General features: G+C 49.0%; 1 protein-coding gene across 1 annotated transcript; it reads right to left on the bottom strand.

Moving 5' to 3' along the window:
- Positions 1-4,891: 4,891 nt before the first annotated feature.
- Positions 4,892-9,296, bottom strand: LOC142246835 (uncharacterized). Its single transcript, XM_075319884.1, has 3 exons — positions 9,291-9,296; positions 9,173-9,223; positions 4,892-8,524 (listed from the first exon to the last, which is right to left on the bottom strand). Exons 1-3 carry the CDS (start codon positions 9,294-9,296, stop codon positions 5,567-5,569), a joined length of 3,015 nt encoding a protein of 1,004 aa, XP_075175999.1. The 3' UTR covers positions 4,892-5,566.
- Between the last annotated feature and the right edge of the window lie 3,219 nt (positions 9,297-12,515).

Below are 12,515 nucleotides of genomic sequence, written 5' to 3'. Positions count from 1 at the left end.
ACACTGTACATTGTACACAAGCTGCGCCCTGACACTGTACATTGTATACAAGCTGCACACTGACACTGTACATTGTATACATGCTGCACACTGACACTGTACTTTGTGTACAAGCTGCACACTGACACTGTACATTGTATACAAGCTGCACACTGACACTGCACATTGTATACAAGCTGCACACTGACACTGCACATTGTATACAAGCTGCACACTGACACTGCACATTGTATACAAGCTGCACACTGACACTGTACATTGTACACAAGCTGCGCACTGACACTGTACATTGTATACAAGCTGCACACTGACACTGTACATTGTATACATGCTGCACACTGACACTGTACTTTGTGTACAAGCTGCACACTGACACTGTACATTGTATACAAGCTGCACACTGACACTGCACATTGTATACAAGCTGCACACTGACACTGCACATTGTATACAAGCTGCACACTGACACTGTACATTGTACACAAGCTGCGCACTGACACTGTACATTGTATACAAGCTGCACACTGACACTGTACATTGTATACATGCTGCACACTGACACTGTACCCTGTATCACAGGGTCCCAGGAGGAGATAGAATAAACTATCTACAGATATATGAGGGGTGTACTCACTTTTGTTATATACTGTGTATTTAATATGTGTATACATCCTGCCACATACGCAGCCCCTCAGAAGCAATGGGGCTCCAGGACATCATATAATCTCCTGCAGGGGGCACATACTTTTCTCACCCGGGGAAATCTATTTCTGTTGGATGCGTGTATGGTGGAGATCTAAGGGGTCACTCCATGACTCATCTATGGTGGATCCATGCATAATGGGCTACTCCTCCGATCACCGCAGGGTTAATAATGGTGGATTTCTTGTTTTTGCAGAAGTCCTCGCACATGAAGGCGCTCTTCATCTTTATGGCGGCGGTGCTCGGTGTGTACACCGCCGCTGTATACTGGTATAATGGCAGAGTCCTGATGTGGTGATGGTGGGGACCGTCCGTATTTGCAGCATTTCTGCCTTTTCTTCGGTTTCTGTGGATTCTTTTTTTATTTATTAAATGTAAAATTAATAAAAGTCAAGTTTTACCGATGATTTCGAGCGAGATCCTGGGAATAAACCTCATCACATTTATATCTGGCTGTGTCTCTGCTGCTGTTACTGTTTTCTGGCACCTGCTGTTTACAGCCCCAGCTTCTGATTCTCTGGAGTTTTCATCTATAAGGACCGTATGAGATTTAAATGTACGACTATAATTTACAATGTTTTAGTGTTTGTATCTGACTTTGTCCTGAGAATAAACCTCATCGCATTTATATCTGGCTGCGACTTTGCTGCTGTTACTGTTTTCTGGCACCTGGTGTTTACAGCCCCAGCTTCTGATTCTCTGGAGTTTTCATCTATAAGGACCGTATGAGATTTAAATGTACGACTATAATTTACAATGTTTTAGTGTTTGTATCTGACTTTGTCCTGAGAATAAACCTCATCGCATTTATATCTGGCTGCGACTTTGCTGCTGTTACTGTTTTCTGGCACCTGGTGTTTACAGCCCCAGCTTCTGATTCTCTGGAGTTTTCATCTATAAGGACCGTATGAGATTTAAATGTACGACTATAATTTACAATGTTTTAGTGTTTGTATCTGACTTTGTCCTGAGAATAAACCTCATCACATTTATATCTGGCTGTGTCTCTGCTGCTGTTACTGTTTTCTGGCACCTGCTGTTTACAGCCCCAGCTTCTGATTCTCTGGAGTTTTCATCTATAAGGACCGTATGAGATTTAAATGTACGACTATAATTTACAGTGTTTTAGTGTTTGTATCTGACTTTGTCCTGAGAATAAACCTCATCGCATTTATATCTGGCTGTGACTTTGCTGCTGTTACTGTTTTCTGGCACCTGCTGTTTACAGCCCCAGCTTCTGATTCTGTGGCTTTTTCATCTATAAGGACCGTATGAGATTTAAATGTACGACTATAATTTACAATGTTTTAGTGTTTGTATCTGACTTTGTCCTGAGAATAAACCTCATCGCATTTATATCTGGCTGTGTCTCTGCTGCTGTTACTGTTTTCTGGCACCTGGTGTTTACAGCCCCAGCTTCTGATTCTGTGGATTTTTCATCTATAAGTATCGTATGAGATTTAAATGTACGACTATAATTTACAGTGTTTTAGTGTTTGTATCTGACTTTATCCTGCAATAAAACCTACTCACGTTTATATGTGGCTGTGCCTTTGCTGCTGTTACTGTTTTCTTGCACCTGGTGTTTACAGCCCCAGCTTCTGATTCTCTGCATTTTTTATCTGTAACGTTGTAGTGTTTGCATCTTATTTAATCATGTGATGTTCGGCTCTGCACACACCTGCTGGCACGGCGTTGTCAGATGCTGTTCACACCACAGAGCCTGACAAGCACCCTGGTTCATTGGCTGGTTCAGGTTCACTGGTGTTCAGCTCTGCAGGAGTTAATTCCTGCAGACTGGTGAGCAGGAGCTGAGAGCTCAGGTTGCTGATTCCTAAGTGCAGCTATCTCCTCCCTTTAAGGCACGGCTTCATTCCAGGAGGTGCCGATGATAACTTCAGTTTTTACTCCAGCGATCCCGCACTTGGCGCTTTTCCTGTGAATGGTGACCCGTGCTGCACTTCTTAGTGGTGTGAATGTTCCCCTGTTGTGCGTTACGTCCCCCCTTTTTTCGTTGCTCCCCGGTAGACATTGTCTCTCCTCTGTGTTATGAGCGCTGTGTACGAGCTTCCGTTCTCCCTTGTCCATGTCATTTTGTGGGGTTTGGTCTTTGTATTTTCTGACCCGGCCCAAGGATGTTGGAGAGGGGGGAGTAAGATCAGGGTTTGGACAGGAGTTAGGGTCACACTGGGGGTTTGGACCTGGCTACCATCAAACCTACCTCCGAGATAAGGGACAGCACAGGGACTCAAGTCTGAGAGCCAGCCTAGGGGCCCCTGTCCTTTCTTCATCTTCATTTACCCCGTGATATTATTCAGACAAAACCTAATCCCATTTATGCCTGAGACTTTACTCTTTACTATTGTTACTGTGCACTTGCTGTGCACTTGCTGGATCAACCTATTTTTCACACGCATATACACACACACTCATATATATATATATATATATATATATATATATATATATATATATATATATATATATTGTATGTACTGTACTGTATAGTATGTATATTGTGTGTGGGGGGTGAACTGTTCTTGATTAGGCCAGAATTATGGGTCCCATTGTTTGTTAAATCAAAAGAAGTTAACTATTGTCTCTTCCCAGACTGATCGGAGCCCTATTGTCTGTAAAGGTGGATTCTCTCAGCCCCTATTACTACATAGTTCAGTGGAAAATTAGGCAGTCGTATTGAACTTGCGACTGATGAGAGAGTAGCCTTCTCCAACCAATACTGTAGGACCTAATGCCCTAAATTGAGAACTGAGTGCTATAAAAGGGCCTTTCTTCTCAGCCGAGGAGCTTTGGTTCCAGCCAAGGAAACATAGAACTGCATCACTTTGGATATTGTACAGGAATTCAGCATAGGATCCATGGTTCCAGCGTGAGGATAACAGAACTGCTTCACTGCTCAACACTGAGCCCACGAAATCGCTTGGAGAACGCAGGTTGGGACTACTCGGTCACCTGGCCACATACCTTGCTGTGCTCGGTCAGGTTTCTAAGTTTGACGTTATCTCTTCTGAGTGGAAGTGGGTGACCGGCAAAAGCTGAGTGCTGCTGGACTTGGATCGTGGCCCTGGAAGCCCCAAAGTCATGAAGACTCTAATCCCTGGCAGGCCAGCGGAAGGGTGAGACTCTGATGCTTGTACCATTTTGTATTCTTGCTGGGAATGCACAATATGTTTTTGCTTGTTGGTAACCAATAAAATCTTAGGGGTACTTTGCACACTACGACATCGCAAGCCGATGCATGCGATGCCGAGCGTGATAGTCCCCGCCCCCGTCGCAGCTGCGATATCATGGTGATAGCTGCCGTAGCGAACATTATCACTACGGCAGCTTCACACGCACTTACCTGCCCTGCGACGTCGCTCTGGCCGGTGACCCGCCTCCTTCCTAAGGGGGCGGGTCGTGCGGCGTCATAGCGACGTCACACGGCAGGTGGCCAATAGAAGCAAGGGGGCGGAGATGATCGGGACGTAAACATCCCTCCCACCTCCTTCCTTCCGCATTGCCGGTGGAGGCAGGTAGATGTTCCTCACTCCTGCGGCTTCATACACAGCGATGTGCGCTGCCACAGGAACAAGGAACAACATCGTAACATCGGTCTTTCCCAAATCATGGAAATGACAGACGCTGCACCGATGATACGATTACGACGCTTTTGTGCTCGTTAATTGTATCAAAAATGCTTTACACACTATGATATCAACAGCGACGCCGGATGTGCGTCATTTCGATTTGATCCCACCGACATCGCACAGGGCCCCTTACTCCAGAGCTGACCACGGTAGTAGCAGATCATTATCATCCCTCACACTTTAGACATGTCAGAGGCTCCTTCACCCTCATGGTTGCCACCTCTAGATTTGTCTTAGTACCAGAACCACCATAACTGGTCCTTACCACCAGCAAGACCGAGGCTTCGGGTGTCACTACCACCACAAGGACAGCTACACATTTCCATTACATCCTACATATAATCCTCGGCTTCATCCCTGTCCAAATCCTGACTGTTCTCCTCTAACTCATCAGGAGTCGCACCGCCCACATTAAGGGGCCACTCCTGAGTCCTGTGATCCTTCTTCTCTGTGATGTCCATCTATAACATGACAGCCATCAGTTTACACAATTCATCCAAAATAAATCGACGACTCTTCAATTTCGCAAAATGCAATGAATTTTTAAAAAAAAATTGTACCAAAATGGATTTGCTGTCCCCCATCCTGACCAGATATTTATCATCAGATTAATCGGGGAACCTCCGGAAACGTCCGGCCGCATATCATGGGGCAGTCCCTCCGGAAACGTCCGGCCGCATATCATGGGGCAGTCCCTGCGGAAACGTCCGGCCGCATCTCATGGGGCAGTCCCTGCGGAAACGTCCGGCCGCATCTCATTGGGCAGCCCCTCCGGAAACTTCCGGCCACATCTCATAGGGCAGCTGCTCTGGAAAAATCTGGTCGCATCTCATGGGGCCGCCCCTATGGAAACGTCCAGCTGCATCTCATTGGGCGGACCTGGGGTTTGTGGTGGTTCTCTGGGTGGTGCGATCTGGTGGAGAAGCTTCTGTCTGGTTGATCCATACCGTAATGTTGTTGTTCTCTGGGAAGTGGCTGGAACTTTCCGGAAGTAAATCTAACAGGTGCAGGCTGCTAGAACCTTCCACACTGGTCACTATAGGAGCAGACAAGACATTTTCTTCTGTGGTTGATGTCAGAGTTTTATTGTCTGGATCTCGCGTGCTCATCTCACTACGAATGGTTACCGGGGTCATGGTGTTAGGATCTGATCCCTCAGTAATTATTCCTGGTAATGAGGTCACATTATCTCTGGTGCTCGATGTGTAGACCATGTCTCAGGAGGAATCTTCTCCTGTTTTGGTATCATGGGTTGTATACTGATATGGAGTAGATGCTTCTGTCTGGTTCATCCCGACAGTGTTGGTGCTGTGTCCTGGGGAGTGGCTGGAACTTTCTGGAAGTAATGTTGATGCAAAGGCACTAGCCATGGAATTTGCATTTGATGTGGTATATTGGGTGGTGGAGGCTTCTGTCTGGTTAATCCCTACAGTTCCTGTGTTGTACTCTGGATAATGGCTGGAAGCTTCTGGAAGTAAGATTGATGAGTTTGGACTAGAGGATCCATGTGTTATGGTATTTTTGGTTGTGGAGGCTTCTGTGTGGCTGATCCCTACAGTGATGGTGGTATACTCTGGATATTGGCTGGAAGCTTCTGGAAGTAATGTTGGTGAGTTCAGACTAGGTGAGGACTTTTCCTGCTTGGTGGTATTATGGGTTGTATGAAGGGCTGTGGAGGACTCCATCCAGCTGATCCCTACAGCTCCTGTGCTGTAGTCCGGATATTGAGTGGAAGCTTCCGGAAGTAATGTTGGTGACTTTGGACTAGACAAAGAATTTCCATTCATTGCAGTATTATGTGTTGTGGAGGAAACTGTCCTGCTGATCCCTACAGTGCTGGTGTTGTTCTCCGGATAATGGCTGGAAGCTTCTGGAAGTAATGTTGGCGAGTTCGGACTAGAGGATCCATGTGTCATGGTATTATGGGTGGTGGTCGCTTCTGTCTTGCTGATCCCTACAGTGCTGGTGTTGTTCCCCAGATAATGGCTGGAAGCTTCTGGAAGTAATGTTGGCGAGTTCGGACTAGAGGATCCATGTGTCATGGTATTATGGGTGGTGGAGGCTTCTGTCTTGCTGATCCCTACAGTGCTCATGTTGTTCTCTGGATAATGGCTGGAAGCCTCTGGAAGTAATGTTGGCGAGTTCAGACTGGGTGAGGACTTTCCCTGCGTGGTGGTATTATAGGTCGTATGAAGGGCTGCGGAGGACTCTTTCCAGCTGATCCCTACAGTTCCTGTGTTGTACTCTGGATCATGGCTGGAAGCTTCTGGAAGTAATGTTGGAGAGGTCGGACTAGAGGATCCATGAGTCATGGCACTAGGGGTTGTGGTCACTTCTGTGTGGCTGATTCCTACAGTGCTGGCGTTGTACTCTGGGTATTGGCTGGAAGCTTCTGGAAGCAATGTTGCTGGGTTTGGACTAGGTGAAGACTTTCCCTGTGTGGTGCTATTATGGGATGTTTGAAGGACTGCTGAGGACTCAGTCCGGCTGATCCCTACAGATCCCGTGCTGTACTCTGGATATTGAGTGGAAGCTTCCGTAAGTAATGTTGGCGAGTTTTGACTAGATGAAGAATTTCCATTCATTGTAGTATTATGCGTTGTGGAGGCTTCTGTATGGCTGATCCCTACAGTTCCTGTGTTGTACTCTGGATAATGGCTGGAAGCCTCTGGAAGTAATGTTGGCGAGTTCGGACTCGGTGAGGACTTTACCTGCGTGGTGGTTGTATGAAGGGCTGTGGAAGACTCCATCCAGCTGATCCCTACAGCTCCTGTGCTGTACTCTGGATATCGTGTGGAAGCTTCCGGAAGTAATGTTGGTGACTTTGGACTAGACGAGGAATTTCCATTCATTGCAGTATTATGGGTGGTGGTCGCTTCTGTCTTGCTGATCCCTACAGTGCTGGTGTTGTGCTCTGGATAATGGCTAGAAACTTCTGCAAGTAATGTTGAGGAGTTCAGACTAGAAGATCCATGTGTCATGGTATTATGGGTTGTGATCGCTTCTGTCTGGCTGATCCCTATAGTGGTGGTGTTCTTCTCCAGATAATGGCTGGAAGCTTCTGGAAGTAATGTTGGTGAGTCCGGACTAGGTGAGGACTTTCCCTGTGTGGTGGTATTATGGGTTGTATGGAGGGCTGCGGAGGACTCTGTCCGGCTGATCCCTACACCTCCTGTGCTGTACTCCGGATATTGAGTGGAAGCTTCTGGAAGTAATGTTGGTGAGTTCGGACTAGGTGAGGACTTTCCCTGTGTGGTGGTATTATGGGTTGTATGGAGGGCTGCGGAGGACTCTGTCCGGCTGATCCCTACACCTCCTGTGCTGTACTCCGGATATTGAGTGGAAGCTTCTGGAAGTAATGTTGGTGAGTCCGGACTAGGTGAGGACTTTCCCTGTGTGGTGGTATTATGGGTTGTATGGAGGGCTGCGGAGGACTCTGTCCGGCTGATCCCTACACCTCCTATGCTGTACTCCGGATATTGAGTGGAAGCTTCCGGAAGTAATGTTGATGAGTTTACATTAGACGAGGAATTTCCAGTCATTGCAGTATTATGTGTTGTGGAGGATACTCTCTGGCTGATCCCATCAGTTCCTGTGTTGTACTCTGGGTATTGACTGGAAGCTTCTGGAAGTAATGTTGGTGAGTTCAGACTCGGTGAGAACTTGCCCTGTGTGGTGGTATTATGGGTCGTATGAAGGGCTGGGGAGGACTCTGTCCGGCTGATCCCTATAGATTCCGAGCCGTACTCCAGATATTGAGTGGAAGCTTCTGGAAGTAATGTTGACGGGTTTGGACTAGATGAGAACTTGCCCTGTGTGGTGATATTATGGGATGTATGGAGGGTTGCTGAGGACTCTGTCCGGCTGATCCCTACAGCTCCTGTGCTGTAATCTGGATATTGAGTGGAAGCTTCCGGAAGTAATGTTGATGGGTTCGGACTAGATGAGAACTTGCCCTGTGTGGTGGTATTATAGGATGTATGGAGGGTTGCTGAAGTCTCCGTCCGGCTGATCCCTACAGATCCCGTGCTGTTCACCGGATAGTGGCTGGGAGTGGCAGGAGGTGATGTGACATTTTCGCTCTTTCCTCTATTTGCCACCTCCACTGCCCCCAGACCTGAAATGATCACCACCACCAGTAAGATCACCGGGATCGTCAGCCAATACCCGAACTTCTGTGAAAAAGATTGAAAAGATGGAAGTAAATCTGTGACCTAGTAACAGACCAGTCATGAAACTATTGGACCAGTAAACAAGAGCCGCGACCCTACTAGTCATGAAGCTCCTAGCCGTACGGGGTCTCAAAATGTTCTGCGCCTGCGCTGTGTATACACAGCCATACACTATGGGGTGCAGGGACCAGATTTAGGGTTCTCCTCCTCAGACATTGCTGTACTTACAGCTGCCACATACCCTGCCATCACTGACTGTGAGGTAGGACGGCGTTTACTCCTCCTTGTCTTCACGTAGCACAGACTCTGCTGTGGAGACTCTGCAGAGACGCTGCGCTCCTGCCACTCACTGACACTGTATGATCTGCTGCCCAGCATGGACAACATCATCCCTCCAGAGAAGAGGAATGGAGGAGAGTCGTGAGCACTGAAGAGAGGAGGCGAATGGGAATGTATAGACTTTGCCCACTGGAGATTATTTCTAGGATCTCTGCTTTATGTCAGTAAATGGGAACAGCCTCGGTTTCCATCATCTGGCTGAGACTTTCTCCCGGCCATGTGGTGATCACCGGATCGGCATCATTTGCTGAAAATGCTCCCTTTTATAGACTTTCTTATTCTTCCTACGCCCAGAGACATGAAGGCACCTACCTGAAGGAAGGTCTTCTTTATTTTGTCTTCTAGAAAACTTTCAATGTCGTCCTATGAAGCAGAAGAAAGTCTGTGAGAACTGATGGGTCAACCACACACCACCGATCCCCAGGTGCACCCTCATCTTCTATGTTCTCCCTCTGTGTGTGAGAACTGACGGTTGGGCCCACCAAACACTACAGATCCCCAGGTGTACCCTGTGTGTGAGAACTGATGGTTGGGCTCACCAAACACCACCAATCCCCAGGTGCGCCCTCGATTTCTATGTTCTTCTTGTGTGTGAGAACTGACGGTAGGGCCGACCACACACCACCAATCCCCAGGTGCGCCCTCGTTTTCTATGTTCTCTCTGTATGTGTGAGAACTGACGGTTGAACCCACCAAACACTACCGATCCCCAGGTGCGTCCTTGTTTTCTATGTTCTCCTTGTGTGTGAGAACTGACGGTAGGGCCCACCACACACCACCGATCCCCAGGTGCACCCTCAATTTCTATGTTCTCCCCCTGTGTGTGAGAACTGATGGTTGGGTCCACCAAACACCACCAATACCCAGGTGCACCCTCATTTTCTATGTTCTCCTTGTGTGTGAGAACTGATGGTAGGGCCGACCGCACACCACTGATACCCAGGTGCGCACTCGAGTTCTATGTTCTCCCTGTGTGTGAGAGAACTGATGCTAGAGCTGACCACACACCACCGATACCCAGGTGCACCTTCGATTTCTATGTTCTTCTTGTGTGTGAGAACTGACGGTAGGGCCGACCACACACCACAGATCCCCAGGTGCGCCCTAGATTTCTATGTTCTCCCTGTGTGTGAGAGCTGAAGGTATGGCCAACCACACACCACAGATCCCCAGGTGCGCCCTAGATTTCTATGTTCTCCCTGTGTGTGAGAGCTGAAGGTAGGGCCAACCACACACCACAGATCCCCAGGTGCACCCTCGATTTCTATGTTCTCCTTGTGTGTGAGAACTGACGGTAGGGCCGAACACACACCACAGATCCCCAGGTGCGCCCTCGATTTCTATGTTCTCCTTGTGTGTGTGAGATCTGATGGTAGGGCCGACCACACACCACAGATCCGCAGGTGCACCCCCGATTTCTATGTTCTCCCTGTGTGTGAGAACTGACGGTAGGCCCGACCACACACCACAGATCCCCAGGTGCACCCTCGATTTCTATGTTCTCCCCCTGTGTGTGAGAACTGACGGTTGGGCCGAACACGCACCACAGATCCCCAGGTGCACCCTCGATTTCTATGTTCTCCTTGTGTGTGTGAGATCTGATGGTAGGGCCGACCACACACCACAGATCCGCAGGTGCACCCCCGATTTCTATGTTCTTCCTGTGTGTGAGAACTGACGGTAGGCCCGACCACACACCACAGATCCCCAGGTGCACCCCCGATTTCTATGTTCTCCCTGTGTGTGAGAACTGACGGTAGGCCCGACCACACACCACAGATACCCAGGTGCACCCTTGATTTCTATGTTCTCCCTATGTGTGGGAACTGATGGTAGGGCCAACCACACACCACAGAACCCCAGGTGCACCCTCGATTTCTATGTTCTCCTGTGTGTGAGAACTGACGGTAGGGCCGACCACACACCACAGATCCCCAGGTGCACCCTCGATTTCTATGTTCTCCCCCTGTGTGTGAGAACTGACAGTTGGGCCGAACACGCACCACAGATCCCCAGGTGCACCCCCGATTTCTATGTTCTCCCTGTGTGTGAGAACTGATGGTAGGGCTGACCACACACCACAGATCCCCAGGTGCACCCTCGATTTCTATGTTCTCCTTGTGTGTGAGAACTGATGGTAGGGCCCACCAAACACCACAGATCCCCAGGTGCACCCTCGATTTCTATGTTCTCCCTGTGTGTGAGAACTGACGGTAGGGCCGACCACACACCACACACCACATGTGCGCCCTCGATTTCTATGTTCTCCTGTGTGTGAGAACTGATGGTAGGGCTGACCACACACCACAGATCCCCAGGTGCACCCTCGATTTCTATGTTCTCCTTGTGTGTGAGATCTGATGGTAGGCCCGACCACACACCACAGATCCCCAGGTGCACCCTCGATTTCTATGTTCTCCCTATGTGTGGGAACTGATGGTAGGGCCAACCACATACCACAGATCCCCAGGTGCACCCTCGATTTCTATGTTCTCCTTGTGTGTGAGATCTGATGGTAGGGCTGACCACACACCACAGATCCCCAGGTGCGCCCTCGATTTCTATGTTCTCCCTGTGTGTGAGAACTGACGGTAGAGCCGACCACACACCACCGATCCCCAGGTGCGCCCTCGATTTCTCTGTTCTCCTTGTGTGTGAGATCTGATGGTAGGGCTGACCACACACCACAGATCCCCAGGTGCACCCTCGATTTCTATGTTCTCCTTGTGTGTGACAACTGATGGTAGGGCCCACCAAACACCACAGATCCCCAGGTGCACCCTCGATTTCTATGTTCTCCCTGTGTGTGAGAACTGACGGTAGGGCCGACCACACACCACACACCACAGGTGCGCCCTCGATTTCTATGTTCTCCTGTGTGTGAGAACTGATGGTAGGGCTGACCACACACCACAGATCCCCAGGTGCACCCTCGATTTCTATGTTCTCCTTGTGTGTGAGATCTGATGGTAGGCCCGACCACACACCACAGATCCCCAGGTGCACCCTCGATTTCTATGTTCTCCCTATGTGTGGGAACTGATGGTAGGGCCAACCACATACCACAGATCCCCAGGTGCACCCTCGATTTCTATGTTCTCCTTGTGTGTGAGATCTGATGGTAGGGCTGACCACACACCACAGATCCCCAGGTGCGCCCTCGATTTCTATGTTCTCCCTGTGTGTGAGAACTGACGGTAGAGCCGACCACACACCACCGATCCCCAGGTGCGCCCTCGATTTCTCTGTTCTCCTTGTGTGTGAGATCTGATGGTAGGGCTGACCACACACCACAGATCCCCAGGTGCACCCTCGATTTCTATGTTCTCCTTGTGTGTGAGATCTGATGGTAGGGCCGACCGCACACCACCAATCCCCAGGTGCGCCCTCGATCATGTGTGACATTCATGCTCCACCTTCACTTTGCCTGTAAATATCTCCATCTGTGGTCTCCAGTGATTGAGAAACTCCCATCAGGTCCTGACATCTGCAGGGTGGGGATTATAGTTTATCTACAGCTGAAGATGCACAGGATGGAGATGTGGCGCCCTGGACCAGCCAGGGTTACAGAAAACAACACCAATACACCCCACACTCCCAGCAGGCACATCAAGGTCAGACACAAAACCCTTGTTGCCTTCCTTCAGGGGCTGAT

Source organism: Anomaloglossus baeobatrachus, chromosome 7 (assembly GCF_048569485.1).
Source record: "Anomaloglossus baeobatrachus isolate aAnoBae1 chromosome 7, aAnoBae1.hap1, whole genome shotgun sequence".
NCBI classification, from domain to species: Eukaryota; Metazoa; Chordata; class Amphibia; order Anura; family Aromobatidae; genus Anomaloglossus; species Anomaloglossus baeobatrachus.
Note: the sequence above shows the minus strand (reverse complement) of the source record. Positions and strands in the feature narration are given on the sequence as shown.